Raw genomic sequence first — 21,871 nt, 5'->3', positions numbered from 1 at the left:
AATTAGCTCCTTGTGAGTCCATGTGATTTTTGTTTACGGGGCCTCGTTGGCATGTTACTGGCTGGCTGGAACCTAAAATGAACCAAGCTGGTCTAAGTCAACTTTTCCACTCAGGACTACAACAGGCTAACTGTAAAAACAGACTAGAAGCAGCCATTCAGAGTAAAAAGATACAAAATGAAACTAAAAGGAGAATGGATTCAAATATTTCTCCCACCTGCTTCTTCATTTAATTCCAACTTGGTTTATCTGTATGATGCATTCAGGTATCGCTACGTGGGCGGGGGCTATTTAAGGACAGGGCCGTGAAACATATACGTACTTCAGGAAATCCCACAGAAGCTGGGTGGATTAGTCACTCTCTAACCCTTCTTGTTTGGGCAATGTGGGCGTCTTTGTGTGTGTGTACCAGCTTTGTAGCCCACACATGAAGAAGAAAATGGGGCAAAAGAGGAAGAAGGCAATGAGGACAACGAAAGGGAAAAAGAAAGAGGCAAATATTCATCAATGAGGTAAAAACCTCATTGCTGAGGTGTTAACTGTTAATAAACTCTACATTTCAAACAGTATTTTAAATGGTAACGTCTGAAAAATTAAGAGACACTACTTTTCCCACCGCCCCTGAAGGCATCATATGTGACCTATACATAACACCCAAAATCAAAGACAAAATCATCCGGATAAGATGTACAATATATCTTCCTAATAACACAATTTTTATTATATTTTTTTAAAGACCTGATTGCACTTGAAGGCAGCATGCATGGCAATGACATAAAACCATGATTGAAAGAAAATAACTGGTGAACTTTTCTATTTTGCTTTAATTCCTATCGAAGTTTTAGAGTGATAAAGTTTGACATTTTGAAGCTATTCAGTCTCTGCTGCCTGACCCGACTCCACCACTCGCTGGGAAACAGTGGGTGGTAAAAAGATCAAGCAACAGCATCTCAATCCTTGATTCTGTTTCTGCGCTTTTTGAACAGGGCGGTGTTCACCGACTGTCTTTTATTCTGCTCCACTCCGTGAGCAGAGATGAGTCAGAAAGAGAGATGAGACAGATGACAGAGGGATGATGGGAATATAAGCTCAGGTCGCAGGCGGCACATGCTGAGATCTGATCTGAACACCCTGGAAATGCAACCAGCATGGTAACTCAGGGTTTCTGATGAATGGAGAGACAGTGAAGCGCACATCTAATAAAAAGGCACAAATGGATACACACACACAAACACACACAAACACACCCATGAAAGTCAGGTTGTACTGCTAATTAGTCCTCTGTACACAAGACTGTGTGGGGCACAGAGTTCATCATTTACTCTGAACAACTTTAGGAAGGTGACAGAATAGTTTGAAAGAGTTGAGAAAGAAAAGAAGGAAATTAAGATAAAAAGCAAAAAAATTAGCCTTAGTTCACTTGTAGAAGAATTGACGTTATTCTTCATTTTGTCAGCTTGTTCATCTTTCTTTCTTTTTTCACTTTCTTTGTGTCTTCCATCATCACTGAGCTGCCTTGGCTGGTCCAAAAGGTCCCACCATCTTCATAGCAGCATAGTTCTGTAAGAAGAAAAGAAAGATTGAGATATGCAAAGTATTACAAACTGTCACACTGACATTGGTTTTTTTATTCTGTCATACAAATATATAAAGGAAAGGAAACATAACGCTCTGTTGCTTCCTCACTCTGTCACCCGCCTCACACACACACACACACACACATATAAAGAAACTCAAACTTGCCGGGAACGAGTAGAGGAAGACGCCGAGGAAGAGGAGGATGAGGAAGAGGATGATGAAGAGGATGATAAACCACTTGAAGCGTCTCCACAAAATGAACTTGAGGGTCTTATAGGGGGAGGAGAACCAGAGGAAGGAGGTCTCTGGACGCCTGGGAGGAGAGCAAGAGGAGGGTTACAGATCGTGTTTTCTATTACAGTGTTTTTCAGCATGTGTGTGTGTGTATATGTCTCTCTGTTGGCGTATGGACAAGTTTTAGTTCAATACTGTTTTGGTCAGTCCTCACACCTTCAAAGGTCTGTCTGAGAGTTAGGACTCAGGTTTATGGTTCAGGTTAGAATTAGGTTTAGGTTAAGATAAGGGGCTAGGGAATGTATTAGGTCAATGTGGTGGAAAGATAAACGTGTGTGTGCGACTAACTGAGGTTCCTCCAGGTGAGGGTTCATGTTGGGTTCGTCTCTGCCGAGGCCAGCTGGTCTCTCCTCTTGCTCCTGCTCTGTCACAATCTCCAGAGACATCTCCACCTTCCCCTGAAACATAAACATCCAGCATAGTCTTCTTTATTACCAACATTAAAAATACAAGCTCCTACAGATATTTACCGGACTATAAGTCGCACCATGGTAGAAGTTGCTTTTAGTAAAAACAGTCTTGTTGTTTCTGTAAACCTTCTGTTTTTTCCTATTTTGATCAGCTGATAGAAGCTGAAATAACTAAAGTTCAACCTCAAGGTCAAACACTTTAAATTACAATTACAAAGATTTCTCAGTGGACACCAAAATAACTAATTATTATATTTGTACATATATATGTTTGTTGTTGTTGTGCTCGTGTTCTCACAGCAATGATCTTCTCTCCGTTCTGCTCACAGGTGCAGGGCCACCACCCTTTGACAGTCTTCTGTTCAAACAGAGACACCAGTTTGTCCTTCGGCTGGTCCAGCAGCTGGAGGCTACACTTGTCTGGAGATTTGGCAGGACGCAGCATATGGTTGAGGTCCATCACCAGTTGACCTACAGAAAGAGTCCCAAAATAAATCACAACAAGCAGGACGTGTTTTTGACAATCGGTAGATGCATTTTTCTTTTAAAAAAAAATCTATCTCAAACTGTCTAGTTCAGAGGTTTCCAGACTGGGGGTATAAGACAGAGTGACTGAATAAAAAACTGGATGCAAATTAAATGCTTTAGTGTTAGTTTATAACACAGCACAACACAGAAACATTACAATTCTCACCTTAAACAAAAAGACTTAGTAGCAAATAATAAATGAATGAATTAAGAAAGAAGGACATTCTGTTGTTTCCAGGAATAAAAGTTGTTTTTTCTTTATCTCTTCTTCTAACACTGTTCATACAAACCACAAAGTTCTTCTTTTTACTATTGAGTCCAGCAGTGTCAGTGCTCCATGTAGCCAATTCTTCTGATGGCTAATTACCTGGTGTGAGTGAATTATGTACTTTGGCACAGGCTAGTTAGTAGAGTTTTGATCACTGTTGACATTAAGTACAGAGGGATTGTGGGTTGATGAATGGCTGAAGAGAGACTAGACGTCCACTGGAAGTGTTTTTCCAGAGGTAGCTGCAGTACGACAGCATGGCCGTAGGAAAATGGCTCGTGTCTGATGCTCACACCGCATAGAAAGATTTAACAGTCAGTGGTCCGAGCTGACGAGCTGAGGACAGGCAGGCATGGAAAAAATGCTTTGAGGTGGCCACACGCACACGCAGCCTGCATGAGGTGAATGAACGCAAGAGAGAGACGACGCAACAGCGGAGCGAGATAGTGACAGACAGGAACAGATCAGAATCTGGATTCCTCATCTTCATCCTTCTCTCACACCGCAGATGGACTCTCGGTCTACACACCGCCATCCTCCCTTCTTTGGCAAAGAAAGAAAAGATGAACTGAAGTAGAGGGAGTCAAAGAGGAAAGGCACAACTGTGAGTTATTTCAAGGGACCGGGCTGGGGCAGCGTCAGGGGTGAAGGAACGGCAGAATTTTGACAGCTTGAGTCTCACAAAGAAAAAATAAAACTCTTGCTGAAATGTGCCTACACAGTGGAAATCAAACAGTGTTAATTCTAAAGATAAATGTTATCACAGTAGTTTGTCTGTGCACATTTGGCTTCCTGGATGGATTTAAAACCAAACCCTCAGCCAAAAATAGTGAAAAACGTCTATATGTCATACCCAAAAAGAATGTGTGTTTGTACAACCAAATGGCTTGTACCAAAGTCTCACAGTTGCTTAAAATGGGAGGAACCTGGGGGACATGGACCATTACCATTAAACCTGTAATTATTATGGAGTAAATGAAAAGCGAAGAAAGAAAAATATAGTTTAGTTGGAAAGTCATAAACACCATGACAGCTAAGAACAAAATACAAGGAAGAAATTCAACTAAGCCTTAGAGATATTTTATCTATACTGTACTAAATCTGTAAAAAAAAACAAACAAAAAAAACACACATAACACACACTGATTTTGTTCATGCACACATCATAATTTTCCAGGTTCTTGAGTCTCTAAAAATCAGGGAAATCAGGATTAAAGTGTATTAAGTGAACAGCACGGAACAAAAACATGAAGAGGCCGACACATGGAAACTTTAGGAAGGTCAAGAGAAAATAACAAGGCATTAATAATAAATGCTTGGTCAGCACTGTCTCAGAGCAGTGGGTTTTACCAAGGTAGTCATCAAACGAGAACTTGTCGTTGTCCCAGATCTGGATGGTCATTTTAGGAGCCAGTTTAGTTTCGGCTTTATCTATACTCCAGAAATGTTCCTGCAGACAGACAGAAAGAAAAGGATTTTTTAAACTTGAATTGTTTTAATGCCTAAACATTGTATAGATAAATTTAAAGTAACACTTTTGTTGTGTGTATTTGAATAAATGAAGGAGAAGACAGTCTCAAAAATGAGCATGACATAAAAATACAAAAGTTCTGTATGTGAAAAGTAAAAAAACAGTTTCTAAAACCATCAGCTCGTCTATCGCTTTGTCATTTATGCTGCTATAATAAATTCCCCTCTGTGCTTTTATAAATTTTATGAAACCGTGTTGAATGATGAGAGAGACGAGAGAAGAGAAACATGTTGGGAGGCTCCTCTCACTTTGGAGCAGCACTCCAATGACACATCTCTCACAACAATACCACTTCCACACTGGCGCTGCACACTATGTGCGCATACACACTTTCTATCTGAACACACACATCTGTACCAGTGCAATTGTGTGTGTCTGTATATTCTACCTATTATCACCTCTGGTCAATTCACACTAAACTACCAGACTGTATCTGAGCCCGTCTCACCTTTGTGCTAATGGGCCTCACTCTGCAGATGGTGCACAGTCACTTTCCTCTCTTTCTTTTTCCATTCCCTCATTTGTCCTTTTTATGTGTGTGTGAGACTCTCCGGTTGTTGTTATGTTGATTAAAAAAAAAAGCCTTTTCACACCTGAAATAAATAGGTCCCATTTGATTTGCAGCGAATGTCAATACTGAGCTGTTTGTCAAAGTATTTGCTGAGGAGATTTTGTCCAAACTAAAAGCTGCACTCTGCAACCTTGCACAGTGGCAGCCTGAATTCCCCTTTCTGAAGTTTGTGGACATTATCCTGAACCAGGGCAGGTGGTGATCGATTCACACCCAAGTCAAAAGAGAGAAGATCTTTAAAATGACATCTTCAGCCAAGCTCAGTTTAAGAAACAGTTGACACTCACTTGCTGATTTCCTGCCGTGGTTCATCCATCGCGTCTCAATGAGTAAAAACCTGATCTTGATCAAATAAGGTTTGGTGTCTCAAATGAAAACTAACTTTGAGGTTGATACAGAAAAGAAACAGTAAACTTTACAGAGCTTCAATTCTGCATACTAAGAAAGAATTCTTACTATTAAAGAGTTATACTTACTATTATACTTTTATTTTCTCATTGTTTTTTGAATAATCTTGAGAAAATGACCCCATCATGCTCTGTTTTGGATGAGTCTTTTTTTGACAGTATTTATATTTAAATGCTAAAGTAAACACAAACAAGGGTATGGATGCTCCAATAAACGTAATAATAAATAAACCGTTTGACCCATGACCTAATCTGAGATACTTGTGTGATATTTTAGACACTAATAAATAGTGATTGACTGCTGAGAGCTTTATGTTCTTGTTTATATGTTTTATATTTTTATGACTTTTCCATCAGAGGTCTAGGATTACATTTTTCCTTATCTTCCTCTGAATAGTCCACTCATAATATTAGTGAATATTTTTACAAATATGCACAACAAACCCCCCCTTTGTGTCCATATGTTTAAATGACAAATGGACTCCTCTTTGCAGTCTGTGTAATGACTTCACACTGGCTCTCTAAATCACAGTCTAAATCCACATCATGCCCTCACACTTCATAACAACACACACAAACACAGAGTAAACACACTACACCCTGCGTGTATGTGTGTGTGTGTGGATGCTAAAGCATGTACACACATCAGCATTTCCGTGTGTTTGTGTGTGTGTGTGTGTGTGTGTGCTCACCGCTTGGCTCACTTTATCCACAAACTCCATCCAAGCACATTAACTTATCACTCCACAGCTGTCACAAGCAGGGGTGGGATGCTGAATACGAGTGTGTGTCTGAGTGTGCGTGCTGTGTAACTGCTCTGTGCAATATCTAACAGCATCAATCAACTTCCTTTTTGTTGCCAGAGTGCTAAGTACAGAACCTTGTTCAGTCTTCTCCCTCATTTCCTCCATAGATCTCTGTTTCTCTCTCAAATCAAATACACTGTGTTGGCAAAACTGTTATCACTAGTATTACTCAGTTCAATAAACATGTATATGTTAATATGGAAAAAATATTAAGTAGATGAAAACAATGATCTAAGCTTTAGTAAATGCCTCTTACAGTCGAAATTATTTGGTGGTCTACTCATTGTAAGCCAACCTGCATGTGTCTGCTTCCCAGTCCAAGTTAACAACACCATCTAATTAATCACACTGTGTGTCTTAAAAAATAAATATCACTGAAAGTGTATAAGACCAGTTCTAAAGCTATTATTTTATTATTGTTCAGCAAAATAATACCTATTTAAGCATCTTTATGTTCTTCCCGGTTTATAATATGATATCCCAGCTCTGTTTGGGTGAAAGGCAGGGGTCCACCCTGGACAGGTCACCAGTCCATCACAGGGCCACATAGAGACCAACAACCTCACACACTCACACTCACTCCTATGGGCAATTTAGAGTCACCAATCAACCTGACATACATGTTTTTGGACTGTGGGAGGAAACCAGAGTACCTGGAGAAAACCCACACAAGCACAGGGAGAACATGCAAACTCCACACAGAAAGGCCCCTGATGGGTTTCAGACCAGGAGCCTTCTTGCTGTGAGGCAACAGTGTTAACCACTAAATGACCGTGCTGCCTAATATAATATCATTTTCAGAAAGTACAGTTACACTTTAAATTTAAAGCCGGGATTCAAAGGAAGACTTCACAATTTGAATGTTCATTTCAGCAAGATCAGAAAAGTACTCTGTTCTTTGAGTTGAACTAATAAAGCTGAAAAATACAACAAGTGTGATTATTCCTGCCATATATTAAAGCCCAATCATCATACATCTGCAGAGTGTTGATTCTGTGTGATCAGTCCCTGTGACTCAATGATTATATCACCAACCACTGTGGTCTCTGGCTTCATAAACTCAGTTTCTGGCTCCAGGTCTGTTTTGGAGTAAAACAGTCTCCACCCAGCAGAGTTTTTTCTTAAATTTTATTTAAAACACCCTCTTGTATTATCAGCAGCTCACTGATTGAGGGTGCTGCTACGAACGAGCAAATGGTTTCGTAAAACATGTCAGCTACAAACGACTAAAGAGGCCAAGGAAAGCAAATGACAGCCACGTTATTATTCTAGTTGTCAGTGTGAAGTTATTTTAGCTCTTCACTAGATGTTTCTGTTGGGTCTCAGAGATGCAGCAAGACCTAACTCACTACTCTTTGTTGAAAACGCCCATTAATTTCGATAATTGCAGGCTGTTACAGACTAATAAGAAGATCAAATACAAAAACAGAGAATATTTGTTTCATGTTGCTGCTCTAGAGTTGTGCAGCACATAGTAACTCCCCTGACTCCTCCCCTCTTCCCTAGCTCTTACCTTCCTATCAACAACACAGAGCTGTTCTGCTGGTAAATAGTGGAAGGGAAACAGGAATCTGTAGTTGAAGTTTCCTTCTCCACCCAGAGAGCGGTAGTGGACGTCTGTCTTCTGCTTGTTGTGTTCATGGCCGTCAAGCCAGCTGTCAAACACAGAAGGGGCATCGGATGATGTCGTTTTTATTTGCGTTGTTTTTATTGTAATTTAGTCAGCGTATCCATGAGGACAGCCGTTATAGGGAAAGATTTATCTTAGTGATCATGAGAAAGATGAATTAGCGAAAGTGAAAAATTAGGCCTCCGTGAATAATTTCATCTCCCTACCCTTTAATATAGATGTCGCTCATCTTCTCCCCGCTGATGCTGACGTCATCCAGGATGACATCACTGGTGTTCCAGATGATGCAACGCAGGAAAAACCTGAACAACAACAGATATGATTACCTCAACTATTGATTATTTATTGGTTTATTGATTACTGTATTGACAGCGACTGAGAATTTGCTGAATGACTGGTTGACCGATTAAACAATTAATTGTAAGACTGATCTTACTATTCACGTATTGATTGATAACTTGAATGATGAAATGACATAATGATTGACAATTGATGACTGACTGATTGAGATTCTGGCTGACTGATTTACTGAATGACTGAATAACTTATCATCCAATCCACAGACTGATTACACCCAAATATGCACACTTCACATTTGTGTGTAATTCTGTTCCTACTTCTTAGCCTTGCGTGGTGTGATGTTGAAAGGAGGTCCAGGTGGTCCCAGTGACTTGGGGAACAGGTCCACCCACATCATCAGACGCCCCTGACGGACAGCATCAATAACCAATCAACACAAAGAAGCTGAAAAAGGTGCCAGCAGATGGAAGTGGGGATCATAGTGAGTGTATATTACCTGCTGTATGTCTGGTTGCAGTGGGCTGTACAATGATCTGGTCTCCACATGTTCAGGTACCAGTCCCAGTTTCCTCAAGATGTGGAGGGACAGGCGCTCCTTAATTGGACCAAGGTGACGTTTGGACTCATTTTTGTCCTCTGAAAACACAAAAAGAGACTGAGGTTTAAACGTAGGTCATAGCACTCTTTAAATGTTAAAGCTGTCAGAGCAGAGAATGGAAACTCAATACTGGGCACATTGGGAGGAGAGTAATTCACACACACAACCACATACATTCAGACACTAATACACTTTAAGCCATTCATTGGTCTCTGCATCACCACTGAGTGAGGAAAATCTGCTCTACTTCCAAGCAAAATGAAAATATCAACCTAACGTCAAACGTTTATGACTGTAAACTCAGAGTCACCTCGAGTGTGAGAGGAGAGGAGGGAAAGAATTGGGAAAGGAGAGGATAGTAGAGCAGGAAGCAATATGAGGAGGTAAAAGGACATAAGAGGAGGATACAAGGAGAAGAGAGGACAACATGGAAGGATGCAAGGAAACGAGACAAGGAGAAAAGGAAAGAGAATAGAGGAGAGTAGATGCAATGTCAGGTGAGAGGATGGTGAGAGAGAAGGATGGAATGAAGAGAGAAGAGGCAACACAAGCAAGAAGAGGGAAAGGAATCAGAGATGGAGAGAAAACGAGAGAAGAAAAAAGGAAGAGATACAATGGATGCAACAAGGAAGGAAATGAAAATGGAAAGGAGAGTAGGATGAGGAAGAGAAGAGAGAAAGAGAACAGAAGTTGAAAAAGAAAAGGATGACAAGGGAAAGTGAATGAAAAGGATGAGGAAGAAAAAAGAGGAAGGGTAGGGAAGAAAACGAAGAACAGGAAAAGAGATATGGTGTGGTGAGGAAGTTGAGTAAAAGAAACAGGAAGAGCAAAATACTTAAGAGAAAAAAGAAAGTAAACTGTGCTGGGAGGTAGGAGAGAAGACTGAGATGAAAACAGTAAAAGCCAGAAAAAAGGAAGAGACAAATGGAGGAAAGAAAAACTTAAATTCAGAGGGAGGAAGGAAAGGAAGAGGAGTGAGGGCTTTGACAGACAGGAGGCTGACGCACGGTAACCGTGGCAACTGTGGAAAGAGAACGCGGTGGCGCTCCATTCAAACCGAACGATGACCACGATGTTGACGTTGGCTTGTCCACACACACGCACGCACACACAATTAAACCATAAATCACCAAAACGACAACCACGACCTTGCATTGCACCATCCCTGGAACATATCTGTGTGTGTCTGTGTGGGTGAAAATGAATCTTGAATATTTATCTCACTGCTTCGCTCTTCAGGTGGTCCTGTGGTTTAAACCCCCCTCTCCACCCCCCTGCCCTCTCCTCCTCTCAAGTTCTGCAGTTTTAGCACAAGAGGAGGAGATGGAGGAAAAGGAAAGATGGAGAAGAGAAAGAAGTGAACAACAAGATAAGAAAATTAAAGAAAGAAAGAGAAGAGTACAGTGCAGAGTGATTTGTTTGCTATGACTTACAAGAACCACACACACACACACACAACTATGTGGATCATATAAATCTTCAGGGATTGAGTAGAGTTTGGGTGGGATTATTATTAACTTGCTGGCTCTTCCAGTCGTCTGTGTCGGTGTGGACATGGGTGGCAAGTGGACGATGGACTGTGACAATGCCAAATAGGAAGTGTTAGCGAAAACAGAGCACAGTCAGTGTGGTAGACAAAAAGGACAGTGTAAAAACATCCACATTGGATCTAATTCTCTTCCTCCAACAGTTCATCCACCCACTAGCTACACTGTTTATGCTGTAGAAGGTCATTGTGGACTGTGCTGCCATCTCAGGTCAGACAGAGGCAAACATTCAAACTGTATATCTTTGGACCCTCCGAGGAACCTTGAGTACACAGAAGAATGTCACACATACACAAACAGAAGTGTTTCTATTGAATCTTGGTTTCAGCCTCAATCAAAACTATTGTCTTACTCCACAAAACACAACGATGGCATAAGGCTTTGAAGGGAAAGTACTAGGGTACTGCTGCCTTTGAGCAGGGGTGATATAGCAGGTACTTAGCCCTCCAGGCATCCATTTAGCTCGAGGTTTGCTTACATTTACAGATTTACTATTGTTTATCACCTGCTCAGTATTGAATCATTTCTTTTTGGATGATCCATAGGCATGCATCCCTTACCAAGGTCTGCAGCAGTGTATTGATGTCCTCTGAAGTGGACTACATTGTTCTCGTAGACAGGCATCCGCAGGTTTTGGCGTTCACACACTCTGAACAGCAGCTGTCTGGGTGTCAGTTGGTCTCGCCACTGGTTTACCCCTGATCTAATGATTCAATACATAGAAAGAAAGCCTGTTAGACAGAGAGATTATAGTCCTCATCAAAATAGCTGTAACCTGCTAACTCTGTAAACTGAAAAACACTTCAGTTTATTCATATTAAAGGTCAGTGTTTGAACTATTGTGCAGTGACCAGGTTCTTTTCCTTTTATTGGCATTGGATTGGATTATTTATTTTAGCAATTTGCTGATTTTGGTTCATTTTAGTCACAAATAAAAAAAAAATGCCAAGAAAAACAGATGGAAACAAAACAAAATAGAGTTAAAAGTAAAAGATAAATAACACAATATAAAATATTCAAAACAATATAAAAAAAAACATAGAAACAGTTCTATCTAACTGTATCAAGAGTAATACGAAAACAATAAATAATAATAATAAAATACATTTGTGTGGTTATTTCACTCACACACAGTAGGACTGCGGCAGGCCACACATGGCTCCGTATTTGGATAGGAAGCGATTCTCCAGGTCGATCACCGTCTCTCCGATCTTCTCATCTTTGGTCACCATGTCGTGGTCATACAGCATCACCCGGAGGTCTTTCTCCAGAGGGAGGGAACAGGTCAGTTCGAACATCCTGCAAGAGGCAACAACAACAACACCAGGAAAAATGTCAGAGCTTTGATAAAGGATCCTAAACCTCTCAGTGACCACAGCTGCCATTTGGACATCTGACTGTTTGTATGGGACATGATGGGGTGTAATGTAGTTTGCCCTGTAACATACTGTTTTAGGTGACATGATAGGATGACCTGATGACTTTTTGATATTCCTGATTGGCTGTTCGGTGCCATGTGATGTTACATGGTATTTCCTGTGACATGATACAGTATTTAGCACCATGATGGGAAAATCTGAGGCAGGATGTAATGTACAATGTATTATATTTTGATGTGACACTGAAACATTTTAATACACATAGTTTTTGTGTTTTGTGTATAAAGCCTTTTGTGTGACATGACTTTGAGAGGAAACTGTCACATGACATGACAGGCTGTAATGAGACTGTAAAGAGCTGAGGACCTGTACTGCAACCAGTCTCATTGTACTGTGGGGAAGAGAGAGCTCTGAGAGAGCAAGTACAAACGTTTCCAAATTTTCTGTTAGCTGGTCTGCACTGATTGTTCAGCCAGTCTACAGTGTGCAGCCTGGGCCCTGATGTGCATTGTGCCTCTGCTCTACTCTCTGTCCTGGTGCTGTGATTGGTGTGACCGTAGCGACCCCTGCTGATGTGAGAGCAAAAAATGCTCAGAGGACGAGAAGATAGAAGAAACAGTGATGTGAATGAAAAGTAAATGTGATCAAAAATCAAATCTCTTTTGAATTCAGGCATGTGGTCAAACAGCCTTTTAGGTGACTATACATGAGATGATGATACATGATGTCTTTATGGAAAATGGCAGAACTACACTCATCACTGGACGTTAGTTACATGAGGATGAGAAAAACATTTTGCACCTCCACACCTCAGTTTTCAGTCTCATCAAAAACCACAATCATATGTGACAGAACACCTAAAAAAGTAAGATCTAACTGTAGTGAAAATCCAAAAAACTACTAAAATGTTGGCTTTTCCAAGGCCCCACATTTATTTGTGGTACTTTCATTAGCTGCAAATTTGCAATCACTAAAACAACCTATCAAATGAAATGATAACAGCATTGAAGAGCAACTTAGTGCCATGTTTCAGTTCAAATGTGACCAAATCCACTCAAATCCAGGTCCTTAGTAAATGTTTGTTTAACCAAATTACTGCAGACAAAGGATTAATGTGGACAAACAGCTAATTTATCCAGGTTCATCTGGGCAGTTTTTTACAAAGTTAATTCACCAGAAAGTTTCTGCCGTGTTTCTGCTGGGTCTGGTGAAGGATTTTGATGATGTGGAGGCAAAACAAATTCACAATCTGCCAGTTTAGACTCAGAGAATAAACACAACTCCTTGACATAAACATTTTTAAAGGACAAACAAGAAAACTGTACAACAGAGAGACAAACAGGCTGAATCCAAATGTAGAGCCCTCCAAAGCTCCAGTCTGAGCCCTTGAGTTATGTGACATGTTCACAGGTCAGCCATCCGAAGGCATTGGTAATAAAATGCTATATGAGATGGAACTTTAGACCTAAATCATACCCATGAATATTAATTTAAGGTACAGACTTTGGTAACTGATGTAAGATAAAGTACATAACTTCAAAGTCTGCTGAGGTCTGCACCTGGACTGGACTGCCTGGAAGCCTGTGGACTTGATGAGCTGTGGGTTTGGACTGCACTCAGCACTCGCAGACTTCCTGGAAACTTGCCCTAGTCTGCAAGTCTGCAAGTTCTGGGAAGTCCGAACATTTGGATTCAGCCACAAACATAAAGGGAGCTCAAAGGGACATTACGTACTTTCCAAAGACAGGGTCCAGTGTACAGGGGATGTAGTTTTCATGGTCACTAATGGTCTTTTTTCCCAAGGTGATCTTCACATAGGGGTCACACTGAAAACAGAAACTTTCTATCAACTTGTTTGTTCTGCCATCTCTTTTATATGTCTGATGTGCCACGAAATAAGTGCATCAACCAATCACGTCTGTGTGTTTTACTGTGATCCACTGAACTGTAATGAGAAAACCCTAATCACTCCGCAGCCTTCTCTCTCTTCATACCTTCCCGTTAGTGTCTTTGGGCTGCAGACCTTGAGCTTGGATGACGTAAACTCGGACCAAACAATCCTCGATGCCGTTGGGAGGAAGTTTTCTGAACTGTCTGGGGGGAACAGGAGCAGAGGGGTCGTCTGGTAGGGGGTAGATCTTAAACATACCCTGGTTATGGAGGGGGAGGGGGGGATTGTGGGATCCAAGACAAGGCACAGTAAAAGAGGACATTAAGACATTAAGAGAGAAAATGAAACATTTAAACTTAGCTGAAATGAAAAACAGTGACTTGGGAATTTCCAGAGTGATGGGACATTTGGTGACACAGTCTGACATGTTGTACTTTATGTCACAATATGTTTTGACATGACGTGATATGTTACTGTTTTACAGCACTTTGTGACATTTTGTGCCACTTTGTGAATCAATGCAACATAACCAGATAGAAAAGACTAAACTCTCACCTTGAACTCTCCCACCACTGAGGGATCTTCTCCTTCATCCTGGGTCTTTCCTCTGTACAGTTTGAATGTTTGACAGAAATCTGAGAGCCCTTCAAAGCCTTCAACCTTCTCCAACCCCCGGTCATACACCTGGGGAAGAAGACAGGAGTTTATTACTTTACCTCCTGAAAAGACAATGAATGGTGATGAGAGAAAATGAGAATGAAAAGGGAGGAAGCCGAGAAACAGAGAAGAAGAGAACGACAAAAGAGGAAGAAGAGGCGAAAAAGAGTCTATACTAGCGCTTTTTTCTGTTTTTGGTGTTATTTCATTTTTACAACAAGATGATTACTCCTTAAACAGAAACACACTCACAGTCGTATTTGTGTATATATTATTTTTATTTTTAACAGTTTGCACTAGACACACACACACACACACACACACACACACACACACACACACACAATACTTTATCAGATATCATAGCTGAGTATATTGGTCAGTGCAGTCAAAAGCTACTCAGTGCTTTATTACACACACACTGCAGGGGATTGTTTGTTTTCATTAGTGATGTTTGTTTGCATTGGTCACACACAGACATGAGCACATACAGTAGGCCTGGATAGGACACACACACACACACACACACACACACACACACACACACACACACACATATTCCCTCACTCTCCAAAGAATAACAGCTCAACAGCAAGTCACCTCTGCATTAGATAAACAAAACTACTGTGCTATCAAGGAGATGTAGGAAAAGGGTGAATACAGAGAGAGGGGAATGGAGGGGTGAAGACCTAAAGGGGGAAGAGGAAGATAATGACAGCTGTAAAAGTAACACAAGTAACACAAATCTACCTAAGATGTGGTTAAAATTCATGGAAGGGGAAGAGGAAAAAAAAACAAAATAAAACTGAACTGATTCTCAAAACAAGTACTGTCTGTGTATGGAAAGCCTGACATGTCTTATTCCTCTGTACAATAGCTCTCCATTGTCATCCACCCACAAACACATGCACTGTAGCTTATTTGCATGCTGCCAATTTGCTGTAGGTCTAAGTAACAAGTTAACTAGAGCGAACTGTGCTGTGTTGGAGGGAAGCACTGACAGAACAAGACTAGCTCTTTTGCACTGCTTTCAGTTGTTGTGCTAATCTAGGCGAGACATCTCCTGCTGTCAGAGTCATGAATCAAATCTGAACATCAGAAATGATAGACATATTTTAGATTTGGTGTTACAGACACTTCCAAGCACATTTTCCTCACCAATAGTCCATGAATCTGCTTAGAAAGCACTGATACTCCTTATGACTCCAGAACTTGCCTGAGAATCATTACATTTTTAGCATCAGTCAAGTGGCTGTCATCTGCAAATTCAGGGGTACACTGAAAACTGGAACAGCTGTAATTGTGCCATGTTAACAAATGGTAACTTTTGGCTAAAAAAAGTTGGAGCCTGCAGCTCAAGTTACTGAATTAAGGGCAATTGAACCGAAGTTGCTGTTTTAAAACACTCTCTCTATTAAACACGTGAAACTGAGGAAGAAGAATATTCTCCTCTTACTCCCAGCAGGTGGCAAATACACTTGTGTGCTGCATATTTCGTAATAAGAATAACGATTTTCTCATACAAAATTAGCCAATACGGTGAAGTAGCAATGTCATTATTTGATCATATTTGATTTTTCAAAACATAAAGCAATCAGTTTGTGTATGTTGTACAATTTGTGATATATATGAGCATTACTGCTCTTGAAAGCAGTTTATCAAAATAAGTTAAAAGGGGGAGGAGAACATTTATGAAAGCAATAACATGTTTTCCATCAACGTTTTTGAGGCCGGTTAGGAAAGAGCTTTGCGGGCGCTGAGGAAAAGAGGGAGGAGAAGGAAGCTGACGGGCATGAAGGGTACAAGACATGGACAAAGATTTGGGTGGAGAGGAGAGAAAGAGCTTGAAACGCAGCGGGAGGATGGAGGAGGAACAGAAGAAAGAGAGAGGGATGAGGGAGATGATGTAAACAAAAAGGAGGTCTGGAAAGAGCGGTTCATTTCGATACTCAAACGCCAAACCCAGCACCAAGGGAGAGGGGAGATGAAAAGCTTGCAGAGATGGTTTAGACAAAGTGGTTAGTGGTTGTAGGGCTGACATACAGCACGATACATGCAAGTACTAGATACCTGCACGTACTGCTATGTTGATTACTGGACAGGAAAATGTCGTATGAAATATGGCTCAACTGTTCTGACACTTTGACCCAGTCCTGTCTCCTAAAATGAACATCACCATTTACTTATTTCTTGTAAAATAATACATTTGGTTGTTGTCTGTCATAATTATGTTAGGATAGAGACATTTATTTCTATATTCCTTTTCTTAAAGACAAAAAACAAAGATATCCTGCTTGGCATATTCACTATATGCCCATCACTTGTGTTGGAGCAGATTTTCATACAGTTTATACAAACTTTGACAATCTCAACTATATTTGTAGAGAAAAGAAAGGATCAAACAATAGTCTGACCTTATTTATTTTCTATTGTAGAAAACAGCTAGGGGCAGCATGGTGGTTGAGTGGTTATCACTGTTGCCTCACAGCAAGAAGGTTCCTGGTCTGAAACCCATCAGGGGCCTTTCTGTGTGGAGTCTGCATGTTCTCCCTGTGCTTGCGTGGGTTTTCTCCAGGTACTCTGGTTTCCTCCCACAGTCCAAAAACATGTATGTCAGGTTGATTGGTGACTCTAAATTGACAACCTATTGAAAATAGGTTACTTTCTGAAATGATTATTGCATTGCTGCTTTAAATGGGAGTAGTGTGGGTGTCACAGAAAACAAGAGAAGTAATTACATTTCTAAAATACTGTTTGTGTAAATTTAAAGCTGAGGTTAAGGGGGTTAGGATGATGCAAATGAAAGACAAGTCTGGAAACACCAGCTCATCCCAATCGTCCTGCATCAAGGGGGTGAAAGGTGAGGGGGAGGTGAAAGCAAGGAGGACAGGGACATGTTAGAAAATAAAGGACAGAGGTGAAACAACAAGTCATAACAACAGTGACGTCATTGTGAGTTGTGACAGAAGCAGAAGCAAAAACAACAGTCGTGAAGAAAGGAGGGAAAGAAAGTCGATCAAAGACAAAAGAATTAAGAGAAAAAGTCAGTTACCTCGGGGTTAGCAAAGCTGGAAACTGTGTCTCAGCTGACAGCATGGGGTGACAGGAAGGTGAAGAAGGTTGGAAAGGCTGGAAAAAAATGGCTCATTTGCCTATGACAGCAACACATCTGAGTAAAGGGTAAGGTAAGGAAAGGAACAGAGGATGAGAGGAGGGGAGGTAGGGGATAAACACAAAGGGGCGTTGGCACAAAGTAGGTGCGACGATGGAACCAGTGGCTCATTGGTTTCCATCCAACTGTCAAGTGAATTTTGAGTTTTGAAATGTCGCGACGACTTAAAGGCGACTTAGATGTGTGTCCATCGGCCAGTGGGGAACCATTTGACAGGCTTCCTGACTGAAAAAAAAATCCCTTCACTGTCAAAGTCTGCCAAGGGTCAATCACTATTGGGTAAACTGTTATTGTCCTCTGTTGTGCCATTTAGCTTTAGGCACATTGAACTTTTTCATCTAAATACAAAAAAAACATACTTCTCCACAGAAACATTACATTTACTTTTACACAGGACCATAAGACCTAGCCTTTCTAGAACATTTTGTGCCGTTAGGTCATTTTTAAATTAGGCCTGTTATTTTACTGATGCTTTCAGAATCGATCAAACAATTTATTCATTTTTGCATACGTTTTTGTAAAAGCATTTTTGGCCCAGTTACGTAAAGAAAATACCAGCGTCGAGCTCTTGTGCCTGTTGCTTTGTATTGTTACATGTAAAACGGTTACATGCAGCTGCCAAACGAACCAAAAACATTATTAAGAAAGAGAGAGGACATAAAAGAAAAAAAAATGAGTTAAAGCTGCTGCAGTGATGTGAAATGGCTTCCACGGGAGAGGTTAGAGGTCTACTAATTCTGTCTAATTCTGACATGATTAGTCATTTGTTTGGGCATTGGACAAGAAAACTGACATGTGCTTGAGTCCCGGTGGAAGAAAAGGTCGGTGTTTGGGCCGAGAGAATTGGGATAAGGGTTGAGCAGAGCGTGGGTGATAGAGACGGGGAGGGGGCCGCTACTGGGGAGACAGCTGAACCGTGGAGGACTTTGGAAGAACCAGACCAAAGACAGACGATGGCTGACGTGATCGCTCGCTTCAGACAAGCCAACACCAAACTGTGGCCTTTTCCCTGGATCCATCCCACTGCGGCATTCCCGAAGTGAATTCACCACGGGTGAGTCATTGGAGTCGTTTGGAAAATGGCCGGAGTGTCAAGGAGCCGGGCTGTGAGGACGGGGAGAAGGGGAGGGGGTGGATGGATGCACTGATGGAGGGAACTGGCAGGAAGGCCAAAATTTGATTTAAATGGTGAAGCTTTGGGCAAACACTGAAACAGCTTCAACTCCTGAGACTCTGCGTTTTCATATGGGGATATTACATTTTGGGTTTGGTTTCACAGAGTTGATACAAAACGCTGAACAAATCACAAGGCTTTTACATGTGCTGCATTGTTTGCAGTTTTGTTTTTGTACAACCATGTTCTGGAAATGAAACAAACTCTTTTATACTTTCCACACTGGCGGCTTTATGGCGTTACGCAGTAAAAATAATGATAATCACTACACCCTGTTCAAAGACAATTAGCTGGGTGAGTCGGAAGTGTAAACAGCCAAGAGAGAGAGAGTTGATATATTTCCATCAGTGTAAAATACTCCTCGATATGCTGATTAGTACATACAAATATAACTCTGATGAGTAATTTTATTAGTTTCCAGACAGTTACTTTGTTTTTTTAAATTCTGAAAATAAACCTAAGCCAAACTGTGGTATTGTGTTTTTACCCTCCTTTCTGTTTCGCCTGTATAATCACCAATAATGGCCTGCAAACATTATCATTCACTTCATTCATCATTCATTCTCAAAATAAAAGTATTTCAGGCTAATCATCTAGTCATGTATATTTTAAAAATTAGACCGATTAAAAAAAACATTGTTACACAAAACCTCACACTCATATTGTACATTTATCTTTGTGTTGGCAGAATATGCTTCATGAAGCTGGTGTTTCAGTCCATCGTCTCAGTTACTAAACACACACACACACACACACACACACACACACACACACACACACACACACACACACACTCTTACCTTAAGGGTGTCGAAGCCTCTCTCCAGATACGTCCCACATTTGTTTGTCTCTCCGATCGATGCGTAGAACTTACTCCACCAGTCCATGAACTCTTCTCCCTGTCACACATTCAGAGGTCAGGGTGGCAGATAGACAGTGGACTGGAGATGCCTAAAGCAAATATGGCTCCATAGTTCAATAAAAGCACTTCAACTTGCTCTTTTATGTACAATTCAAAATCCTGTTCTTCTATAAATGTTTGCATTGGAGTAATCTTCGTGGATTTCTTCTCTTACAGATAGGCTTGCCAAGACAGAAAAAAAAACATTACTTCAAAGCTGATCTCCTTTCACACCAATACCACTCTGGCTACTTTAATGAAGTCTACATCATTGATCGGTATAATTTAATTTAACCTCTAAGGTTTTTCGTGACCTTTGACCTTAAAGACACATTAAATCAGTGAGTGCTGTTTGCTTTTTTAGAGGAGCTCAGCACTGGGCTCAGAAATAACCCATTTTTCATGATTTTTCCAGTGATCACACAGCAACATGGTGTTCGCCAACTCACGTCAATACAAGTAAAAGTTGCCTCTGGTGGCTCTGTGGCATTAAGGTCATGGTATATGGGCGTTCTGAGGCAATGGAAATGGGCAACACTGGGATGGGAACAGGCACAAAGTGGGCAAAACCAACACAGACATCAGAAGAAATATTTGGCACAAAAAGAAAAAAAAGTGAAAAACATGCATAATATGTTTTTGTATAATATATTTATGTATTAATGAAAAGAACCTCTCTATGATTTTGTTCCCAGCTGCACAGAAATAAATACTATATATGGATAAAGTTTAGACAGAGTTTATTTAGAAGATTTATAGTGCTCAGATGAAGCAATTTTGTCTACATGTTGTCAGATCGTTGCACTTATTGTGTCTCTGGATGCCTGACGTGTGTGGTCAACATCCCTGACTCAAAGTAGAACTATTCAACAGGGACTACAAATTCTCTACAGTCAACTCATTTTGTTTGTGGCCTTGAAATTTTACCTCCTTGGGATTGGCTCGTATCATAATCAGAGGGTGATGAAGAGGCAAAGTTCAGAAAATCACAAATGACCCTCAAGTCTTGGCTATTGGCAAAATGCTTTTCTTCTGATTCATATACAACAGAAAACATGTTTCATGTATAAATTCAGGGAGTGTAACAATCAATGCCAGTAGAAACATAAATAAATGAAGTAAATAAGTGGATATTATTACATTTTAATAAGAATAAACAGATCTTACCCATTGTGCCAGCTAGTGTCCACATTAACAGTAAAAGACAGGTCAGACAGAAATGAAATTTCATCGTATACTTTACAGTCTGTCACACAAAAATACAGACAACGTGTAGCCACACATTAAAATAACATGATTAAAGCCATCTTAAGGAGCCTTTCAACACAGTCTTCATACTTATCCTCATGACACATTAAAAGTTTCTTTCCAAGATGAAGCATTTGACCAACACCAGCATTTGAAAAAAAATGAAAAAAATTCCTCTATTACAAAATAAGTGCTGGCATGAAAGTAAAGGCTGTAAAAGTTACTATTACAGCCATGACTCATCCTGAGACTGGCGCTTACAATGTCGTTCTGTTTTGGAGGATAAAATATCTTTGTTTTTGAAATGTTGACTGATGGCTCCTTGTGGTTTGGACAGAAGTCATTTTGATTTATAAGACATGAGTTTGTGTGTGTGTGTGTGTGTGTGTGTGTGTGTGTGTGTCTTGGGGGGGTACATAACATCTTTGAGTGAAACCCTGCTTTGTGTTCTTATCAAAAGTTTTCTCATGTATGAAGTGAAGAAGCCTCATCCATCAAATTTACTAAAAGTCTGTTCACATTGGCAACATTGAGGAAAGTGCTGCTATTTGAACAAATTTTAAGTATTTTCTCACAGAAGCACAAACTCTGTCTATGTGTGTGTGTGTGTGTGTGTTTGTTGACATCAGCCCATTGGCCCTGACACAATAAGGAAACAACGAGTACAAAGATGGGGAATACCAAGGGGACATATCAAACAACCAGCCTGCTCCTTCACACACATATGCACAAAACACACATTTCAGTTTGACCCGTCCCCGCCCTGCAACCTTCAACCCTCTGAGGAACACTCAGAGCTTAAAACATACTGTGACGCATGCACCACTTTTTCCTTTGTGTGTATTTTAGTGTGTGTAGGCACAAAAGTTGAACAAAAGTGCTCTTATGGCACTGGGCTGCTGTGGAATCCCCTTTCTCCTACTTCCCACAGACTTAGGAACACACACACTTACAAACACACACATCGAAGGGGGGGAAAAG

The 21,871-nt window shown here is 40.6% G+C and overlaps 1 protein-coding gene across 7 annotated transcripts in view; it reads right to left on the bottom strand.

The window, feature by feature from the left end:
* Positions 1 to 830: 830 nt before the first annotated feature.
* Positions 831 to 21,871, bottom strand: part of dysf (dysferlin, limb girdle muscular dystrophy 2B (autosomal recessive)) — a 56,950-nt gene continuing 35,909 nt past the window's right edge. For 5 of the 7 annotated variants that reach the window (XM_026315024.1, XM_026315040.1, XM_026315031.2 and 2 more), the window contains 15 exons: positions 19,542 to 19,640; positions 14,294 to 14,422; positions 13,842 to 13,997; positions 13,582 to 13,673; positions 11,597 to 11,767; positions 11,029 to 11,171; positions 8,820 to 8,959; positions 8,641 to 8,729; positions 8,230 to 8,325; positions 7,907 to 8,048; positions 4,429 to 4,528; positions 2,581 to 2,753; positions 2,161 to 2,270; positions 1,744 to 1,891; positions 1,504 to 1,560 (listed from right to left, as the gene is read on the bottom strand). In XM_026315024.1, the coding sequence (XP_026170809.1) occupies positions 1,504 to 1,560; positions 1,744 to 1,891; positions 2,161 to 2,270; positions 2,581 to 2,753; positions 4,429 to 4,528; positions 7,907 to 8,048; positions 8,230 to 8,325; positions 8,641 to 8,729; positions 8,820 to 8,959; positions 11,029 to 11,171; positions 11,597 to 11,767; positions 13,582 to 13,673; positions 13,842 to 13,997; positions 14,294 to 14,422; positions 19,542 to 19,640 (1,845 nt within the window). Of the gene's footprint in view, positions 1,561 to 1,743; positions 1,892 to 2,160; positions 2,271 to 2,580; positions 2,754 to 4,428; positions 4,529 to 7,906; positions 8,049 to 8,229; positions 8,326 to 8,640; positions 8,730 to 8,819; positions 8,960 to 11,028; positions 11,172 to 11,596; positions 11,768 to 13,581; positions 13,674 to 13,841; positions 13,998 to 14,293; positions 14,423 to 19,541; positions 19,641 to 21,871 lie in introns of all 7 variants that reach the window. The other 2 variants (XM_026315013.1, XM_026315072.2) reach the window with 1 other exon arrangement.

The sequence above is a fragment of the Mastacembelus armatus genome, chromosome 18 (genome assembly GCF_900324485.2).
Source record: "Mastacembelus armatus chromosome 18, fMasArm1.2, whole genome shotgun sequence".
In the NCBI taxonomy this organism is placed as follows: domain Eukaryota; kingdom Metazoa; phylum Chordata; class Actinopteri; order Synbranchiformes; family Mastacembelidae; genus Mastacembelus; species Mastacembelus armatus.
Note: the sequence above shows the minus strand (reverse complement) of the source record. Positions and strands in the feature narration are given on the sequence as shown.